Here is a 21,953-nt window from a genome sequence, read left to right as displayed (position 1 = left end):
CCGACTGCTTTCTATCTTTAAATCATCAGCAACAAGGACGACTATAGGAAAAGCATTCATCATTTTCCTTGACGGAAGCCAAACTGAATTAATTTACGCAACTCAACCTCCAACTACTCTTGATTTCCCTTTAAAGTACAGAAACACATCATGGCTCAAAATCAAGTTCTGAACTTGTTTATGAGCTTCAACCCTCTATTTTTTTTTTTTTTTTTCTGAGAGAACCAACCCTCTGGTCACGAAAACGGTTGTGCTCTGTCTAACCCACACAATTATTATAGTTTTAATTAACGCCATCTTCATTCCTTAAATAACCATGAAATTTGCTCTTATCTTTGCACTGCGTATCAGTCCAGCCGGAGGCATTCCATATCTTCCGGCGATTCTTCCCTTCTGCGTTTTTCTATTGTATAAAAAAGTTAAAAAACTGAAAAGAAAAATTTGAGAATATCTGAAATGAGAGGGGTGGAGAGTACTGGTGATTCTGCCGGAATGATCATCGGCGTCGGATTTTTCGGCAAGATCCGGCGGGGGAGGAGATGGGACAACCTGAGTTTCTGAGGGCAGGTCGATAAGAGTGAAAGATTGAATTCAAACTCGAAAAAGGGAAACTTGCTTTTGGGTGAAATGGGAGCTAACGGGATGATCTAACGGCCGTCCCATTAGCTCCGCACGAGGTTGAGGCGCATGCGTGTGAGAGAACACGCGGCGTCTTTTAATGGTGTGGGACGTTTTTGGGGCGCAAAGTGGGGGGCAGATTCGAACCCAGACGGGGGTCTCGAGAAATGCATTCCCTCAATTCACGGCCCGTTAGAGGGTGGGTATAAAAAGTGAGGGCCCGTTTGATTTGCGATCGGAATCGGAATTCCTTGGAGTGGTTATTAGTTATTTTGGTTAATAATTGTTAAGTGGCATTTGAAAAGATAAAAATGTCATCTAATTTTCTTTATCAATCATTTAAACTGAATAATCTCAAATCTTTACCTCTCCTATTCAAGAAAGTTGGGATCACTCGAATGTTCACTGAAACTGAAACGTAATCCCAATTTTTTTGAATAGAAGAAAAAGGATTTGAGACTATTTATTTTTTGTCAATATTTGAGTAACTAATAAAGAAAATTAGATGATACTCTAATGGCATTTGTGTCTTTTCAAATATCACATAATGACTGGTTAACGATTGATTACCATCAAATATTGGATTGGCATGTCTTAAAAGTTCAGGTATTGAATTATCACATTTTAAAATTCAAAAGCTAAAGTGACACTAAGCCCAAAATATAGGATAATAATCAGAAAATTTTCCATAAAATTATTTCGACTACACTATTTAATTCATTCTCTTTTCTTCCTCGTCTCCTTTCCCCCTCCCCATCTTCTAACCTAACTTACAAAAAAGATAACCATTTTGCAGACATTAAGAGCCACCAGCCCACTGCTGATGGTAAGGTTTCTAGTGGTACGGTTTCTTTTCTTCCTATTGAGATATAACTTGGTTATAAATCTAAATCAGTCCAACAAGAAGATCATATTCATATGGAAGAAAATATATGCATAATTTGCAACCCACATTTTTATGCTTTACCCATGTTCTATTGGAGACATATAATCCAATTTACACATCTGATGATGTATCTTGTCCCATTCTAATCGAAGGATTTCCATCTTGACCCTTTTCCTTCCAACATAATTTCTTATTTAAAGAGGATAGGAGGCTTTATTTAACTTCCCAATTACGAAACAATGCGGCCAAAGAACAAATAGAAATTCCATTTGATTCCATCTTAATTCAAATAGTTTAATATCTTTTTTAAAATCTACATAAAAAAGTTTAGTGGCATTAGGAAGAGAGAGATGGAAGTGGTGGTAAGCAATTAATGGTGACTGGTGGGGAGGCAAATAAGAGAGAGGGAATGGAATGGACACAGAAAAATGGGCAAAAAGACACTAGGCCACTTAGTTTGCAATGACCATTTTCTCCCAAACCCTCAAATCTTTATATCGTCACAATCTCCTTAAAGAGTGCATCAATACGGACTCACTTTGGAATAGGTAAATTCCCCATACCCAATCCCTCTCCCTGGTCTACACCTTGAACCATTTATCGATATGTATCTTAAACTTGATGCAGTTTTTTTTTTTTATGCTCGAAAGCTAGAGATCTTGTCATTTGGAACATCGCGATTGCTAGCTGTGTAAAATCAAGAAGTACTGAAGATGTTTGGATTCCCTTAAATAATGTGATTCCTGAGAAGACAAATCTCACGGAATGCTATTGGGGTATGTTTAAGAGGGAACTGCTCATAAGCTCTCGATTTGTTTGTCCAGATGCTTTAGTATTGCTGATTGCCCACCCATTTTTCTGTGTCTAGCATTTTGCAATTGGCCATCACCCATTTTTTACACAAAATGTTGGAGAAACATTAGAAATTGATGAATTGAGGTGTCCGGCGGGAGAGGTAAGGGGTGGATGGTGTGGTCAATTTTTTTTAAGTTTCATTGTTTTTTTTTTTAAATAAAAACGAGATAGAAGTAAAATTATTGAAACAGTCACTCTTATATTGCCTTTCGATGAGGGTGGATTTGGCCCTCCAATGACATTATGACACCTGGCACCTCATGCCAATTAAGTGTAGTCTCTTGACAACTAGGCAGCTCGCCACAGGTAGTTCGCCATTAGGCAGCTCATCCTCATGTAGCATGGCACCTCAGAACAACTAGGTAACACCCAAGACCACTTTGACAACAACTTGCCTTTGCTAAGTTGATGGTGTCCCACCAGGCGTAACCTGGCATAGGCGTGGCCTGGCACAAGCGTGACTTGGCACAGGCGTGACCTGGCCCTAGCACGAGCTAGCAGCCTGGCCCTAGCGCGACCTGGCCCTAGCACGAGCTGGTAGCCTGGCCCTGGCATGAGCTGGCAGCTTGGCCCTGGCGTGACCTGGCCCGGGCACGAGCTGGCGGCCTAGCCCAGGCACCGACCTGGTGGCCTGACACAGGCGCCAACCTGATAACCCCGAGGAGCTCACCACCGCACCTCGCATTTTACGGGATTGTGACTTGTAACGGCTATATTCGCTCACCCACTCCTCGAGTTAGGCGGAAATGGGCAACCTTACCAGTTGGTGGCTTTATCCCCACCTAATACGAAAGCATGTCCCTTCACAGCGGGAATTCAAGAACTGCTCCACTTAATCCACAAGAACTCTAGTATATAAAGACCTCATCCCCCAGGGGCGAGAGGATGGGTAACCTCTGCTCTCTAGCTCTCTCATTCTCTAATATCATTCTCAGCTCTCCACTAAGTGCTAACTTAGGCATCGGAGTGGCCTCGCCGGGTTAGCCACCCCGGGTCCTCTGACATTTGGTTCCTTGCAGGCCTCTAAAAGAGCAACAAAGCTCATCAAGGTAGCTCACCACCAGGTAACTCATCAAGGTAGTTCACCACCAGGCAGCTCATCAAGGTAGCTCACCTCCAAGCAGCTCATCAAGGTAGTTCACCACCAGGCAGTTCGCCACCAGATAGCTCACCACCAAGCAGCTCGGCACCAGGCAGTTCGCCACTAGGTAGCTCGCTACCAGGCAGCTCGCCAAGAAGCTCCACTTCAGCCTTTGAGTCACAGGCCACTTGGGAGCAGACGAGATGACGAGGTACTCAGCCAAAAAATTAACACATCACGAAAAAATGATACATGACCAGAAACGGTTACATCACCTTTAATATGGGTCATGTGGAGATTGATAGTGGACAGGAAATTCCTGCCCACAATTGGCAGCCAAGTTATTCCCTGTATCCTACCCTTAAAGCTCTATCCATTAACCTATAGGAGAAAACAAAGAATCTCCAATCATTGTCTATCTCAAACCTCCTTAGAGTTACAATCCTTTTTCTTTTTCTCCACTATCGTCCATTCTTGATTTCATATTTAGTAGTGTCCTCCTAAGCAACATTTAGCAAAGTGGATTAATTATATTTAGGTAGAAAGATTAAACCATTTAAACCAAAAATAATCAGTGCTAACAATTTGGTTTAATACAAATCGAGAAAACCATTCTAAGGACTAACCACGTTTATTATTCTTAATAATTTGACTAACAAATCAAGAAATGATCAAATAATGAAAGTAGCCTTAAAATGAGGTAAATGATTGAAGATGAATTGAAAAAAAAAAAAAACATTATCAACTACGGAAGATGGGGGAAGTTTAAACTTATCATTGTTGCCTTCAAAGGAGTAATTAGTTGCTACATAGAGGCAGATCGTAATGCTTGATGATGAATGTTTGAATACGGGAATCAATAACGGAGGACTATGATCTACTATTGTTAGAGCTTGAATTGGGTTGATCAGGAGTTACAAAACTTTAGTGATTGGTGATAAGTTTATTGCAACTATTTGATCAGCTTCAAATTATTGACATAGGTTAGATTTGACATTTCAATGCATGTTTGGCTAGTATTGGGATCAATTTCAGTGGTGGAGGATTCAAATAAGGCCCCTTTCACTTTTTGGTAAGTTACTTACCCGGGTAAATGCAATTACCCAGGTAAGTGTTTTCAGGAAAGACTTATCTGGGTAAGTGCATTTATCCATGTTCTTTTATTTCCCATGCAAACAAGACAATGACCATTTTACCCATAAAAATTCATTATTATAAGGGCATTTTTGTCCCAAGAAAGGTGGGAAAGTTATTTACCCACCTAGGAGATGGGTATCACTTACCCAAGTAAGTAAGTGACACCCATAAAAATAGACTTTCCCTGGTCCCCACATAAATCTGAAAAAAGAACATGGGATTCTTGGTTAATGGGAATCAAAATCCCATTGACCAACTTCCCCCCCTCTCAATATCCGGAAAAAGAATGCCCCCTAAGGATGATGGTGAATGGGTTAATTATTGGATGCTTGGGTGATGAAGATGGGGACCTTGTTCAATGGTGGAACTTGGATTCAACCATGATAGATATTGAGAAGTGTTAAGCAACCGGTAGTGGTCGTTTTGTCAATAACATTTGAGTGGGAGGGAAAACCTCTATTTGTTGTAGTGATGGTGTGAGAAGAAGAAGAAGAAGAAGAAGAAGAATGGGTGTTTTGATAAATGAAAAAGCCTGAAATGAAATATTGGTTTGATGGAAGGCTAAATGGTGTTTGATAGGTGTGAATTTGGCAAGCATATGTCATGAGGTGTTAGGAGTATATTAGTCATTGGTGGTGTCTAATAGGTTTGGAGTTGGGTTAAAGGGGTAGTAGACCTGGGAACTTTAAGGTTTTAGCCAATGAGATAGATTGAAATGGAATCTAACTTTCAAAAGGATAGATGATGGAGATCAAAGATGAAATTCTCTCAACTAGTGTTCAAAAGTGTTTGGGGTTTTATACAAAAAACAAATTTTCAATTAGATGGGTAGAATGATAAATCCGACGTTTGTAAGCATCCTAGGTCACATTGGGTTGGCCAATCTAGGGTATCAAAATGGAATATGATTGCTCACTGGATAAATAGAGAGGAGTTCCTTCGCAAGAATTTGGTAGGTTGGCTATAAGCGTGGCTCTTAGGATTAAGATTAAAGGCAGGGTTTTGATATGAATAGTGAGATATGGTTGGACATTGTTAGAGCTAGCAAAATGAGGGTAGATTAGTCATTTTATTTCTGTTAAGTTATGTGCTTATGTTGTAGTTTTAATACAGACTTTCTGTCCCATACTTAAGTGGGGGCAGTTTAGTCTTTGTACTACTAATTAGAAGCTAATCCATATTAGGTTTGATTGTTCTCTTCTTCTTCTTCTTCTTCTTCTGGTTTGAACTACTGTAGCTACAGGACAAAAATGGTATCAGAGCAGGACATTGCCCTCTAAATCTCCTCACCTACTCCTTTTTATTCGTGACCTCATTTTTTTTCTCTTTCTTTTTTTCTGGGCTGAAAATGGAGAACACAAATTCGACCTAGGTCTGAGAACACTTCAGTCCTTCTTCCTCTACGCAAAACTTGATTGTTTTTCAAGGAAAAAAAAACAACTTCAGAAGTGGATGGTCGATTGAAGCTCTCCATCGAAGGTTGGTTACCTTTTTTTTTGTGTTGTTGGTATTTCTAGGTTGAAAGCCTTCAAAATTTGCTTGGATTGATCATAACCTAGAGAACCAGGTTATTTGTAGCCTTGGTTCTTGGAAAAAGGTCCAAGAACAGGCTGTGTTTACAGTGGCCGAATGGTGTAAGGGTATGTTTGACCCTTTTATGTTGGTTTGCAGTTGTTTTGAAGCCTTTGTTGGTCACAAGTGACCTGAATTGAATGACAGGTTACTGCAGTGGTAGTAGTTGATGTTTTCTTTGGACTTGTAGTGCCCTCTGAAAAGGTCAGACAGATCTGTACCATGTGTGACAGATATGGTTGTGTGGTGGTGCTTGTGATGCTCAATGTCTGGAGGGCTTGTATGTGGTCAGTGAGTTGCTGAATTAATGTTAGTGTGATTCATGGTTTTGTGAAACCAGTAGTGGTGTGAACAAGAACAAAAGTTTCTGTACCTATCAACTGTGTTTGGGGACATCTGTGTGTTTGGGGACTGATTGATTGTGACTGGTTGTGAACAGTGGTGATTGATTATGACTGGTTATGAGCCTATCATCTGTGTTTGGGGACTACTATAGTGTCTGGAACATCAAACTCCTAACAGTAGTACTTAGTTGGTGACTGGGAATTCAGATTAGAAGTAGCATTGGAAAAGCATCATGGCAGCAACTGAAGATGGTTGTAGTGATCAGAAACCTAGTGTGGTGATTCCCTTTGACTATCTGGGTATGCAGATGACTTCAATTAAACTTAATGGTGAGAACTATGTACCATGGGCCAAGTCAGTGGAAGTTTTTCTCAAGTCAAAGAGGAAAGTGAAGCATGTGAAGGAAGATAAACCACCAGCTGACTTTTCAAGGTTTGATGACTGGGAATAGGAAGATCCCCAAATCATGATATGGTTATGGAATAGTATGAAACCCAAAATAAGTGTCAACTTTATGTTCTTAAATACAGCTAAGGACATATGGGAACATGCCAAGAAGCTTTATTCTGGGCAGGATAATACTACAAGGGTATATCAGCTCTATCAGGAGTATTTTGATCTGCAGGAAGGGAATAAAACCCTAGAAGAGTATTATGCCAGTATAAAGAACCTTAGAAATGAACTCATTGTCTATCATCCCCTCACTTAGATGTTAAGGTTCAGCAACAACAAAGAGAACAACTAGATGTCACTAGGTTCTTAGTGGGGTTGAAATCAGAATATGAACCAGTTAGGGCCCAAATATTGGGAGGCTCTACTCTTCCTACACTTGAGGAAGATTTTGCACGGCTTCGTAGGATTTGTTTGGGACCTACAAAAAATCCCACACAGTCTAACAGATCAGCATTTGTGATAGCCATAGGAGGTGGATGTGGTACTAGAGGGGGAGGACATGCCTCCTGAGGAGGTCGTGGTGGTTCTGTATTTGGCCGTGGTGGTAGTCGTGACTCAAGGAGAGGCCATGATAAAGGAAAAAGTAACTCTACAAGGAAGTGTACCCATTGTGGTAGGGACGGACATTCGGTGAATTTTTGTTATGATCCCCATGGCCCTCCTTCTACATGGGCCAATCATGCAGTAGCTGGTGGGGTTGATGTCTGTGATAACAAACAGGTAGATCTAACACCTTCCACATCTACATCTGTTTTCGGGAAGGAGATGGTGAGTGTACCGCATGATGAGTATGTGAGGTTCCTCCAAGCTACTTCACAACATACCCTCTCCCTGGATTATTGACTCTGGAGCCTCTGATCACATGACTAGGACTCCAGGTGTGTTCTCTTCCCTCACTAACACTTCCACATCTCAAACGGTTATCATTGCCAATGGTTCCTCTTCTCCCATCTGTGGTGTTGGCAATGTTGATACGACTTCTCTTTCTTTATCATTTGTTCTATATGTCCCTAAGTTTCCATTCAATCTTATGTCTGTTAGTAAATTAACCAATACTCTTAATTGCTCTATTATATTTTTCCCTTCCTTTTATGTTTTTTAGGATCTCAAGACGGGGAAGAAGATTGGTGGGGGGGCATGAGGCTGGTGGATTGTATTACTTTGATGGTGGTGGATCGTCAGTTACACATTAGACTTCACTCACTCCTCTACAGTGGCATTGTCGACTGGGACATCTATCCCTCAAGGCACTCAAGATACTGGTTCCGTCTTTGAGTCATTTGTTGTCTTTATAGTGTGAATCATGTCAGTATGGGAAACATCGTCGTATTCCCTTCAGTCCTAGAGCCTAGAGTTGATAGTCATATGTTGAATCATTTTGTTTTAATTCATTCAGATGTTTTGGGTTCGATTAAAATAAAGTCTTATAATAGTTACAAGTATTTTGTCACTTTTATTGATGATTGTTCAAGGATGACATGGATTTATTTAATGAAAGAAATGAGTGAATTATTTTTCATTTTTCAAAAATTTCATGCTGAAATATATACACAATTTGGTGTTCCAATCAAAGTTCTTCGTTCAGATAACGGTTGTGAATACTTTCTTACTTCCTTTCAATAGTATTTAGAACAGCATGGCTTCATTCATCAAACTTCATGTGCATCCACTCCTCAACAAAATGGGGTGGCTGAACGAAAGAACCGTCATCTCCTTGAAACTACTCGGTCTATTCTTCATTATATGAGTGTTCTAAACGATTTTGGAGTGATGTTGTACTTACTGCGTGTTTCCTTATTAATCAGATGCCCTCCTTCATTCTTCATGGTCGGTCTCCATTCTCTATTTTGTTGCCCACCTTGTCTCCCTTTCCATTAACACCCCGTATCTTTGGTTGTGTGTGCTTTGTTCACAATCTGAGTCTTGGGATAGACAAGCTGTATGCATGCTCTATTAAGTGTGTTTTTTTTGGCTACTCTCGAACTCAAAAAGGGTACAAGTGTTATAATCCCATTATTCGGAAGTGCTATGTCTGTCCTAATGTCACCTTTTTTGAATCTGTTCCCTTTTTCTCGGGACCTGAAGCATCGGTGTCTCCACCTTTGCTTCCTCTTTCTCTTCCAATCAATAATCCCGTTCTGGGTGTTCCAGTTGGGGTTGACCCTTCACCTCCTCTAGTGCAGATCCCTACTGAACGACCATCGATCCGACATGTGTATACTCATCGACAGACACCAGTTCCTCCTCCAGCTTCTACCTTGTCCGCAGATCCTGTTGTTTCTCCTGTCCCAGAACCTTTAGGACTTGATCTTCCCATTGCTTTACGGAAAGGTAAACGTAGTTGTACCCTCCATCCCATTTCCAATTTTGTTTCAGTCTCTTGCCTTTTCGCTTCACATCTCCCGTTTGTTTTACTGTTGTCATTTATTTCTATGCCTAAGAATGTCCAAGAGGCTCTTAGCTCACCTGGGTGGCGGCAGGCAATCGAGGAGGAACTCTCTGCCCTTCAGCATACTCAAACGTGGGAGCTCACTACTCTTCCTCCTGATAAGCATGTAGTGGGTTGTAAATGGGTGTATACTGTTAAATACTTGCCGGATGATAGTGTGGAACGTCTGAAGACTAGATTTGTTGCTAAAGGTTATTCACAGTTGTATGGGGTGGACTATATGGAAACCTTCTCTCTAGTGGTTAAGATTGGTTCTGTTTGTGTCTTAATTTCCCTGGCAGTTATGTATGATTGGCCCTTGTTTCAATTTGACATTAAAAATGCCTTCCTTCATGGTGACCTTATGGAGGAGGTATATATGGAGCAACCCACCTAGGTTTGTTGCTCAGGGGGAGGATGGTAAGCTGTGCAGATTGAAAAAGGCAATTTATGGGTTGAAACAATCGCCTCGTGCTTGGTTTGGGAAGTTTAGTGAAGTGGTGAAGAATTTTGGAATGAAACAATGCCAGGTTGACCACTCGGTGTTCAGCTATGATCCAGAAGCCGGAAAGATTTTATTAGTGGTCTATGTTGATGATATTGTCATAACTGGTAGTGACAAATTGGGGATCGATAAACCAAAGGTCTTTTTGCAAAATCATTTTCAAACAAAAGACCTTGGGACATTGAAGTATTTCTTGGGTATAGAAGTTGCTAGATCAAGACAAGGTATAAACCTGTGCCAAAGAAAATATGTTCTTGATCTGTTGGATGAAACATGACTGTTAGGTGCAAAACCGGCTAAAACTCCCATGGAGCCAAATGCTAAGTTAAGCAGTGATACATGGAAAATATTTGATGATCCTGGAAGGTATAGACGGTTAGTGGGGAAGCTGAACTATTTGACTATCACGAGACCAGACATCTCCTTTGCAGCCAATGTGGTAATCCAATTTATGCAGAACCCTTGGATACCTCACTGGGATGCAGTTCTTAGAATTGTAAGGTACCTAAAGGGAGCTCTAGGCCGTGGGTTATTGTACAAACTAGGAGGAGACTTGAAATAATTGGGTATACAAATGCAGATTGGGCAGGCTCTATGTCTGATAGAAGATCTACTACAGGTGACTACACATTTCTTGGAGGAAATCTTGTGACATGGAAGAGTAAGAAGCAAACGGTTGTGGCAAGGAGCAGTGTTGAAGCCGAATACAGAGCCATGGCACACACTACATGTGAATTAGTATGGCTGAGGAATCTCCTACAAGAAATCGGGTTCTCCATGGATAGACCTATGAAATTGTACTGTGACAATCAAGTTGCACTCCACATCTCATCTAACCAAGTTTTTCATGAGAGAACAAAGCACATAGAGATTGATTGCCACTTTGTGAGGGAGAAGGTCCTTACTGGAGAGATAAGGAATAAGCTAGGATTATATGACATATATTCTCCAGTTTGAGGGGAGTGTTAGAGCTAGCCAAATAAGGGTAGATTAGTCATTTTATTTCTGTTAAATTATGTGCTTATATGACAGTTTTAATAGAGACTTCCTATCCCATACTTAAGTGGGGGTAATTTAGTCTTTGTACTACTAATTAGAGGCTAATCCATATTAAGTTCAATTGTTCTCTTCTTCTTCTGCTCTTCTCCTGGTTCGAACTACTATAGCTACAGGACAAACAGACATCATTAGGCAACTTTTAAGCTTTAAAGGAGTGTGTCAAAATGTAATCTTTAATAGATAAATTGTGGGATCCTGGGTTCAAGGCTAGGATTTGGTCTAAATGGGTGTTTTAGGGTTTTGAATTAAATGGTTGAATTTGATTTAGTGGTTAGAGTGTGGATGGGGTTTGATCAAGACTGTTGGCTTAGGATTGAATGGGCTCAACGGTGGATCTAGAGGATTTTGGGCTAAGATTTGGCCTCTTAGGGTTTTTTGGGAGATCAAAACAGTTTGATCGGGGGTATGGATTAGGGTGTTTGGGAGAAAGTCGAGCAAAAAATAGGTGTCGATAATAGGTAGAACAAATTTGATTTTTTCATTGGCGTGCTTAGTTGATACCTTTTGTATTCTTGTTTCTTGATGTTTGTTAAGTACTTTCCTTTTCTTGATCGTATTGCTCCTTCTCTACTTCCATATTGAAATTTTCATCGAATATGTGTTCTTCATCATCTGGTTCTATAACAAATTACATCGGAATTAGCAAAAATGTACATGATTTTTGCCAGCATTGTCATTCTTCGGTTCCTCAAGGTTCTCCAACTTATCAGTTGTCATTGCCAAGAGAATGAGGCCATTATCACTGCTCATTTCTCTTGGTGAGTCTTCAAAACTTTTCTCCTATATCTTAGATGTTGGAATTGGATTGCTCTTTTTCAATCTCAAGCCCTCACCACTACCATATTATTCTTGGTCGATAACGACCACCTCTTGATATTAAATAACTAGATGAAAACATTTTACTCAAACTAGTTTTAAGAACACATGGTTGGTTTCGATTTTGAAAACAAAAAACACATATAAGCAATAACATGCTTTATGTGTTTATTTTAAGAACTGATTTGTTCTCAAACTAGATGGTTTTAATTTGTTTTTGGAGAATACAACAAGTAAAACAATTCAAAAAAAAATTGGGTGGGGGAGAATCCTCTTCCAAACCTCTCATTATATCTTAATTTATCATATGTTCTGTTTATGATTTATAATTTTTAATGGATCATCTTTTTGGTTAATCCTAGCTAATTAGTAGAAACAAAAGATTATTTTATTTTTTAAGGGCATTTTGTAACTTTGGTAATTAGTTAAAAAGGTCGGGTCAGGATTGGATGGAGACAAAAATCACACACATTGAGCTAGGTAGGCAACCTATCACGAGTGAACATTCTATATGCATTAGTGTGAATCTCATGTGAGCCCCATGTATACATATTCACTTGTGTTAGGTTGTCTATCTTGGTGTGTGATTTTGTTTTCAGCTCATCATGACTCAAAAGATTGCTTTTGAAGTTGTAAAATGTAGGGGTTCAACTTGGGTAGTAATCCAAATTAGACTTGACCCAACCTGGGTTCTTATATAAATTAGACTTGAGTTTTTGGACTACGGGCTTTATCCTAAGCTAATGAATTTGGCGTGACCTAAATTTGGGTTCGACTTCGATTGAGCCCTCAATTCTACTATTAAATTGAGTTTTTTTTCCTGACAAATCCTAAATCGGATTATAATACTCAATTTAAGATACTTATGTAGAAGTAAGGTTTTAAAAACTGACTTAGAAATGGAACCGCTGTAGCCACCGGTTTTCGGGTCAACGGTTCAACCATCTGAGTCGAAAGGTTTGAATGGTTTATATTATTAGGGCAAGTGTTGGTTAGTCTCTTTTAGTTTTTATGAGAAAGAGTGTGGCTGTGGGCTGAGAAAGAATGAAAGAAGAAGAAAAGAAGGAATAGAAAGAAAGGAAGAAGAAAAAGAAAAAAGAAAGAAAGGAAGAAGTAAAAGAAAAAAAAAAAAGAAATGAAGGAGAGAAAGGAAAGAAAAGAAGGAATGAGGGAAGAAGGAAGAGGTGGAGGAAGGACGAAGGAAGAGGAGGATTCAACTTTCATTGGCAATGGTAATGGTGATGGCAATTGTGGTGACAAATTGACAATAGAAACATAGATCTGAGATCTGATTTATCTTCACTCTCCAATCTTTGCAATCTTCTTCTTCTTCTTTTTCTTCTCTCTACTGTATGTATCTGGATCTCAGATCTGAGATCGTTCTTGTCTTAGACCTAAGGTTGTTTTTCTCTCTTTTTGTTGTACTCACAAACCATTATTTGGGTCAAATGGGTTGACATTTCAATCGCCCGGGTCAGCAATTCTCTGACCAAGTCAATGGGTTTTGGCCTAGGAACGGGTTAAGGGTGAAACAAAACTGGTTGCTTGGACGGTTTCTGGGCCGACAATCCAATTGTTTGGGTAAACGATGGTTCAAAAACACTATGCAAAAGTATATTCATAAATTATTTCAAATATAACCAACCCGTATAAGCCTAGACCAATTGAACATGAGCAACGAGCCCAAAGCCCTGAACCCATTCTGAGTTGTGTTTAGGGGTGTCAACGGTATTCGAAAATCCAATTTCGAATTTGATATTCAACATAATCGAATCGAATTCGAATGCCTAATTAGTCGAATTCGGATATCCTATTCTTACTGAATATTTAATTGGATTCGAATTCGGTTATGATCTAGTTCGATTCGATAAATATTCAAATTCGATCGATTATTTAATTCATATATATAATAATTAAGTTATATAAATAATTTATATATTTTTTATCAATAAAATATTTATTTTATATATTTATTAATTATCTAAATTAATTAATTAATTAAATTCGAATTAAATCAAATTCGAATTCGGATATTGCTTGATCCGATTCGAATTCGATCCGTTTACACCGCTAGTTGTGTTGATTGTCCGGATTTGTGCGGGGTTAAGCTCGAGTTGGGCCTGGATTTTTAAATTCGGACTTAACGTCGGGTTGGGCTATGCTGAACTCGAGGTTTTCATACGGTTGGCCTGAACCCGAGGTTTTTCCACTTTAAGGTTGGGCCTGGGTTGACCTTCAACCCGACTCAACCCGCACCCCCAGTAAAATGACAAGCTTAACCAAAAAATGTTCTAAAATGACAAAAAAGGCCTTTAGCGTTCTCTCCAAGACTCCCACTGTAGCCGGTTGATCTCCCCTGTAGAATTCTGTCTTGGACCTCTTGATCATGACATAAGATTGGAGGGCAATCCAAAAGAGATCAGCACGAAGGAAGCTCAGTTCCTTCTCTCCCCATTTCTTCACTCTGTATTGTCTCGTCTTCGAATCGTATCAGATATGGGGGATGGTTATTGGAGGTATGGAGATGGACGGCAGCAGTCAGCCATGCTTCCTCTCGCCAGCGGGAAGCGATCTCGCTCCGACTACGGTAACAAACTATTACTTCCAATCCACTCCAATCTTATTATTATTTAAGCAACTTCATTCATCTATTTAAGTTTCTGTCCCTCATTTCGTTTTAAATTAGGGTTTCATCTTAAGTAAAAGAACCTTTTTCGATTCTGAAATCCCTAGGATGAATAGGACCTCGAATCTTTAGGTTTTTCTTGTTCTTTTTTTTGTAATTTTAGTTTTTTAAATTGAGAACTACCATCTAAAGGGTTCATGAGTTTCTCGGCATCTCTTCTGTTGATGGATTTATTTCTAATTTGTCGTACAACACAAAGCCGTTCTGAAAAATTATATTTTGTATTGTTTGATCTCGATTGATTTAGGACCTTAAGATTGTGAGACAGTTGAGATCTTTCTGGTCGAAGAGCTAGGCAACTAGGATCTGAATTTCCTTGTTTCTTAGCGAGGGAAATTGGAAAAAAAGTATGATAAATGGGGTGCTGCGGGTGCAAATGTGGGCAAGAAAATCTGGGCATAACGATGGAAGGTCTTTTAATTTTGTTGCTTTTAGGGTTCCATTTGAAGCTGAAGTGGTATCTTGTGCTACTTTAGCTTACATGGCAGCTAGTTCAAGCTCAGGGTTATATCCTGCAATTGCAGGAATCCTTTTTAAGCATATTTATCAATTCTCACAAATTTTCCAATAAGCTTGCGGACCAAGTGGCCTATACACCCAAGTCATCCTTCTAAGTAATGATGCTTTTCAACTGGCTGTTTTGTGTCCTACCCCATGCTCTCTATTCAATATGATTGTTAATTGGCTCCTGGCAATGATATACTAGTTTTATTTGCCAATGTTCCATGTTTTATGGTCAAAGCTTGGTTTTCATCTTCCCTTAACATATGCTGCCCGACAATTATTTTCCTTAGTGTTGAAGTTATGTGTTGTTAAAAAGGACACTAGATGCTATATGGTCTAGATTTGGATACTATAGATGCCTCTATTGATTTACATTTTGTTCATCTGATTTTTTCTCTTTGTATTTTTATATTTTCCCCTTCACTAATTTTCTGAGACCTGATTCTGAGAACTTTTTTAGATGTCCCTGGTGGGCTTGACTTTCCTGGATATTATCCTCGTGATGATGAAAGGGGCACACATCGTGTGGTTAGAGACACTGAATCAATTGAAGCATCCTATGAGCGTTACTTGCGCAGCACAGTATGTGTTACTGATTAATATTAGAATTATTGAATTTCTCCCATCTTTTCATCCATTTCGAGTCAAATTATTTTTGAGGCTAACAAAGTTCTCTCTGCCTCAGCAACTTTCATCATATGAAAGTGGTGAATCTGGAAGATCCATGGGTGCAATAAGCAGTCGTCCTGTTGATGATCAACGTATATTAGGTGTTGGAAGCATGGACTCAACCGTTGCTGGAAAAGGCCGAAATATGGGATTTGGTGGTGGTAGGCCTGAGATGCCTCTTCCCCCAGATGCTTCAAACACATTATTTGTGGAGGGTTTGCCTGCAAACTGTACCCGCAGGGAAGTATCTCGTATCCTTCTAGAAGTGACCTGGTTCCTCCCCTGGTAATTCATTTATTTTGTCCAAAGTTCTCTATTGCTCCTTCACTTCAATTTGCAGATATCTTCCGACCTTTTGTGGGATATAGAGAAGTGAGACTTGTGAACAAGGAGTCTAAACATGTAAGTTATTTTTCCTATGTGTGAAGAGCTATGCCAAACTGGTTAGCTTGTTCATTTGGTTCAAGTTGGGGTCTATTCCATTCTGTTTGCTTGCCTTTATTTACACTTCAGCCATAATCAGAATTATTTGAGTTTGTATACAAATAAATTAAAAAATTTAATTGAACAGTGTAAACATCATTAAGTTTTATAGCCAAAATGGTAGAAACAACTTACTGATATTTTACCAGAATTTGGAGTTTCCCTAATTAATCTTCATTCTTTATTGAGAAGAGATAAGGAAGAGTTCTATTTAGCCTTAAATTGGACAATTCACTTAATCAGTAGAGGTTAGAAGTGAGAAGAGATAAGCAAATTTGTTGAACCATGTTGTATAGCTACCTGTAACAAATAAGTTAATCAAGCACTCTTCTAGTGAATTAGGTAACTTTGTCTCGGCTTGTTATTTAGAAGCCAATGATTTGTAGATTCATTTCTTTTTAATTCTTGCAGCCTGGAGGAGAACCACTTATCCTGTGTTTTGTTGATTTTGCTACTCCAAGCCAGGCAGCAATTGCATTAGATGCTCTACAAGGTGAACATAACATGCTCATTTTTTTCTCCCTTCAAGTTTTTGGAATATTAGCACCATATGTAATTTCATATCCATCTTGCTCCCATTTTTTAATTATTACAGTAGAAGCTATACAGGTATACATCTTTGCAATATTTCTCTTGAACCTATCTATTGTGCTTTCCTTTTAAAATTATCTTTTGATTGCATTTTTTCACAAGTTCCACTACTTTAATGATGCTCACCATGCCATTGATTATAATTGACTTGGAGACAGAGTCAGTCATACTTCTTTCTGTAGACAATATTTGGATGTAGGGGGACTACTCCCAGCAGGCAATTGATGGACAGTAAAACTGTGAAAGTGAGACATATAATACAGGAGGGAGTGGGAGTGGGAGCTCTGTTTATTCAGTATTTTAGATGTCCTTTGCTATCACGCAGGCTATAATCCATGAAACCAACCGTTTCTGTAGGTACTACTAAAACCAACCAATTAAGTGAACTAAAGGTGTAAATTTCCGTCTGAAGAGCGTTTTCTATGATGAATGTCTGGCGCTGTTTCTTAACCTGACAAACCATACACATACCAGCACTAACATAACCCGATGCTGTTTGATGCTTGTAGCAGTAGTTTATCTGTTTTTTCTTCTTGTCCCGACTCCCGATATGGGTTTTTAGCAGGGTACCGAACTTGGTACATCAGAAGACGATTGAAATGGGACAATTACACATCGTCTTGGTAAGGGGAGCTTAATCCTGGTTAAATTAGCAACAAAGCCAGGTGCTCTTCAGCTCTCATTTGGATGTTTGGTCCTAGTAACTCTATTCATGACTCAAGTGAACCAGTACGCCCATATATTTCTATTCCCTGTCATTATTGTCCTCATATGTTGCATTTTCCCTCTCTAAGCAATGGCAAAGTAGCATGAATCATGAATAATGGAGAAGGGTAAGATATCTTATTACCTGGTTCTGAGAATGGATAGCAGATAGATGGCTCTGCTCTTAGAGAAGATGTAAGCAGTGACGTGGATGAAAAAAGCGAATGACGTGGCAGTGGGAAACTCAGCCATAGCCAAGTCGACCCGAATTGGGTTGAATGTGGTTGTTGATATGAGAAGAGAAGACGGCCGGCGTCTGCTGTCATGTTTGCGTGTTTGATGCCCCTAATAATAATAGTCCCATACGCGAGTTTCGCAGGGTAAAACTGTCCAATTCGATTTTGCAGGTTATAAATTTGATGAGCAAGATCGTGACTCGGCAAATTTAAGGTTGCAATATGCTCGCTATCCTGGTCCGAGGTCAGGTGGTGGGCCTCGTGGCAGGCGTTGAGTAATCCGATTTTCAGGTGATAAATGCTTTTACTTATTTGTTGTTTTAATTGGTGGACGTTGGATCTGAAGAACTGAACTGAACTGACTGACTGCATTACGGAATAAAATAGTATAGCTGAAACTGAAATGGTTCTGAACGGACGGCTTCTTTGTAGGACGAGAGGACCGAGTGCAAATCCAATACCACTGAGTCGGGGAAAAGTTGGAATTGTGACTTGTGAGGGTGTGCGTCAGTGCGTGTTATCGAATAAACGAACGAGTCATACAGATACCATTCGACGAACGACTGAGCACTTGTAGGACTATCCGATTTCGCTATGTTTTCTTTTTTGTTTTTTCGAACCGTACATACATCTACGAGGGATGATTGGTGGCTTTGTTTTTCTCTCTCTCTACGCTACTACGTTAGGACTTTAGGATAGTGAGCACGTATGAACTGAGTACTGAGAACCGTTAGCAATGCCACGCCGGTAGCACTTATGAAGTATGGCCTCGTATCTTCTGGCTTTTATTTTTGTTTTATGCATTTTCTCCTCGAGAGATTGATGCTACTAATCGTGTCTTCAACTTTACTCATGTAATGTAGAGATATCTGGTATATTTTACTTTTCCGAGGATAAATTAGATGTAGTACTTTGTGTTTTGCTATTTTGCCATCGAATGCCATTAGAGTAAATTGTAGAATGCATGCATTTGCTGCAACGAGGTGATATATTATTATAAATATTACCTTGGCAGGTTGGTATGGCTATGCATTTTGCACATGATACATAGATGACTTCCCCACCACCTCCTCCCTCCCTTTTCAGCCTTCTGCCACCCACTCTTAAAGAATAAGATGCTTATTTCTTTTGCATTGTTGAACGAGAGATGAGCTTAGGATCCACGATAAAAGTCATGAAGTTTAGTATTTGAAAAGGGCCTTTCACTGTAGACAAGTTGTTTGGATTATAAGTTTACCAATGGCGGGGCGTCTATCTTATTGCTTCTGTAGTTAAAAAGGCATTAAGCTTTTTATTCAAAGAAAAGGCATTAAGCTTTTTATTCAAAGAATAGGCATTAAGCTTTGTCAAGAGGAATTTCTATTATCAAGTAAATGCATTACTTGTTCTCTATGGATGTGTAGGGGGACCCAGGGTTGCCATCTTCTCCCGTCTCCCCTTATTTGCTTCTCCCTCCATGGGCCCCCTGTCCCATGCAGTACATAAAACAGACTAGTAGAGGCTGCATCCTCGTATGAAAATTCCATATATTTGTTAAACAATTTTCTCTCTTTTAGGAAAACGTACTAGCCTTAGAACCTTGGCTAAGACAGTATAGGCAGGGGTTGGGCCGTTGGGGTTACATGACATCATACCCATATGTCCCTCCTTGCATCTGGTTTACTCTTTACGCTAGGCTTTTATTATGTTTCATTCCTTTTCTTTTATACATACAGCTTTACTCCCTTTTCTGTTCCCTTGAGTCCTTTAACAAGATCTATCCAAGTTCTAGATAAGGTTCAAAAAATCGTTATGTATTAGCTGATACGTCTTGTATCAGGTCCTTCCCAATACGCCCCTACAGAGGTTGTATCAGGTCAGGTCCTGGTTTAGAGGGTAGCCGGCACTTAAACCGGCCCCTCTGAACCAAAATTGAAATAAAGCGAAACTTAAAAAAAAGGATTGATACTGGCCGACACAGTATCGATATTTTGAACCTTCTAGAATTGGCAAATTTCTTAATATACGTTGACCAAATAAAATGATTTTAGCACCATCATTTTATTGCCTTGCATTTGAAATACACAATCAAGCATTTGAATGCACGCTAACTTCTGCTTTCATGTAAGCATTGATAAATAAAATGATTCTACCCAAGAAGCAGCTGACCGTATTATTGTTTTTATTATTATTTTTTTTGTTTTCAGGCACTTGATAAAACTGGAATGCAGAGGAGAATGCTAGTTTGTCCAATACACAAGGGAGAAAATGATCCTTTCTTCATGTTGCTTGTTTATGGAACATTATCATCTGGAGGACAACACCATGATAGTATATGATGTGGCAAATTTCATATACGATAACAAGGTTCCAAGTGTCAATATTGATACAACCGACATGGACTAACATGTATCAGCTTTTGGGCCTAGGAGCATGGTATGCCCGCTGTGAATCCCAATATATCAATTATCAAAGCTGCTTCTTTGTATTGAATCGATGCGGGTCAATATGGAATCAAGGATTCATGCATACTCATCACAATTTTTTTGTATTAAATTATTTTTCAATGTAATCATATAATACAAAAGCTGAATATTAAATTATTAACAGTTGGCCAGTTGCAATACTTGAATATTTATATATGTTAGTTTGGCCATATTTATATATATTACATAAATATATATGGTATGGCCCCCTCATGAATTTTGATAAATAACACCTGATTGGCTATCATGTTTATAATACCAGTTGATTGGTCTTTTTTTCTTCAGATATCATATATTTCCTATATCATAGTTGAACCCTAGTTTGCAATAATTTCCCAAATCTATGATACCCTAACGATACGATACCAGAAAATCCTTAACCAATCAAAGCACCCCATGAATTTTGATTAATTCCACCTGATTGGTCACCTATTTTATGATATTAGTTGATTGGCTGTAAAATTTTCCAGTATCATATCTTTCTCGTATCATAATTGAACTCTCAGTATATACAATTTTACATGTATTGCTTTATGCATGTTAATTTGTAGTATTAGATTCATGTATATCTTGCATATCAAATGCAAGTCACCCCATTATGGTCAATTTTTTTTTTTGCTTGAAGGACGAGCCTTGGGATTCTACAACTTCTACTCCTATCGGTAGGGTATGGTATTAGGATAAATCTAATTTCCCACACCAGCATATTGTTGGAAAGCATATCAATTCTATGCATTGCACTAAAACGGGATTTGTTACATGAATTGATAATAATAGTTTAACTAACAGTAATTGGTAAAAGACTGAAATTAATTAATATTAATTAATGTTATTACTTTTTCTTGGTTTTTGTGTGCAAATTGTTGTTTGCCTTTTGTCCCTTGTCTCTTTTTTGTTTTGTTTGCTAGTGGAGTCCACATGGACTAGAAATAGCACTCCTTTCCGATTTCAGTTTGTGTTTTTAAGGCTTCTTGAGAGAATGCACTTAAACCACCACATGCACGTGTCAAGTCGGGCTTGACTGGGCTAACACACTTGTGTGCCTACTTTTCATGTCATGCAGCAATGTTTTCAAAACCGGATGGTCAGATCGTCAAAACTGGGAACCGGTTACTTGTTCGGTTCCGTTTTATCCCAAAACTGTTATTTGACCAAAACCTATTGATTTGGTCAGCAAACCATTGAACCGTTCGACCCGGGAATGGTATTTTAATCATTTTTTGGTTTTTATAAAATTTTTATTTTTATTTTTTAATTTTTTCTCAAAATAGGCCGTCCATTCGGACCGAATGGTCATACCACTCGACTTGGGAATCGAACCCCAGAACAGTTCCCTATCCAGTCCAATTTTAAAAACCTTGTCATGCAATATCATATTGTGCTTTGCTATGCCACATGCGTAGGTCTAGGCCCTTGCCCTACCTTTATTTAATTACTATCATATTATATACAAATTCATAATTTTTAATTATTTAAATAATTATTCCATTACTACTTTTAAATCTTTGGTACGGTGCGGGGTTGTTGCTATGCAAAGCTGAAAGCATTATCACAACTACTTTTAATAGAAAAGTGTTGCACCTAGACATTCCATAGTCATTAGGGAAAGGTTATAGCGGGAAAGGTTAGGTCCTCGAGGATGCTACTTGTCTGGCTTCTTTAAATTCCAATCCAACTCTCTAAGTTCTAGACTCTTACAACTCAAATATATTTCTTCTTCAAGTTCATAGAGTGAATTTCAATATGCTTTAAGTCCAATTATTATGCTCATTGGTGTATTAATTGGTTTGTTCCAGCATTGACATAGAATCAAATCTCACAACCAATATTTTGGGAAAAAAGAGGTTTTGGTCCCGCTC

General features: G+C 38.9%; 1 protein-coding gene across 4 annotated transcripts; it reads left to right on the top strand.

Annotated features, from left to right (window-relative positions):
- Nucleotides 1-14,102: 14,102 nt before the first annotated feature.
- On the top strand, nucleotides 14,103-20,352 carry LOC104594116 (protein MATERNALLY EXPRESSED GENE 5-like). 4 transcript variants are annotated; one of them, XM_010254272.2, is made up of 7 exons: nucleotides 14,103-14,342; nucleotides 15,406-15,527; nucleotides 15,631-15,865; nucleotides 15,955-16,016; nucleotides 16,509-16,590; nucleotides 17,801-17,920; nucleotides 18,062-18,552. In XM_010254272.2, exons 1-6 carry the CDS (start codon nucleotides 14,252-14,254, stop codon nucleotides 17,902-17,904), a joined length of 696 nt encoding a protein of 231 aa, XP_010252574.1. In that variant the 5' UTR covers nucleotides 14,103-14,251; the 3' UTR covers nucleotides 17,905-17,920; nucleotides 18,062-18,552. The 4 variants fall into 4 exon arrangements, with proteins under 4 accessions (XP_010252574.1, XP_010252580.1, XP_010252587.1 ...); XM_010254278.2 differs by lacking the exon at nucleotides 18,062-18,552 and adding an exon at nucleotides 19,816-20,352 and having other exon boundaries at nucleotides 14,116-14,342; XM_010254285.3 differs by lacking the exons at nucleotides 17,801-17,920; nucleotides 18,062-18,552 and adding an exon at nucleotides 19,816-20,352 and having other exon boundaries at nucleotides 14,116-14,342.
- Nucleotides 20,353-21,953: the final 1,601 nt, after the last annotated feature.

This window comes from Nelumbo nucifera, chromosome 3, assembly GCF_055504915.1.
Source record: "Nelumbo nucifera cultivar China Antique chromosome 3, China Antique-T2T, whole genome shotgun sequence".
In the NCBI taxonomy this organism is placed as follows: domain Eukaryota; kingdom Viridiplantae; phylum Streptophyta; class Magnoliopsida; order Proteales; family Nelumbonaceae; genus Nelumbo; species Nelumbo nucifera.
The sequence above is the reverse complement of the archived record's forward strand: the minus strand, read 5'-3'. Positions and strand labels throughout refer to the sequence as shown.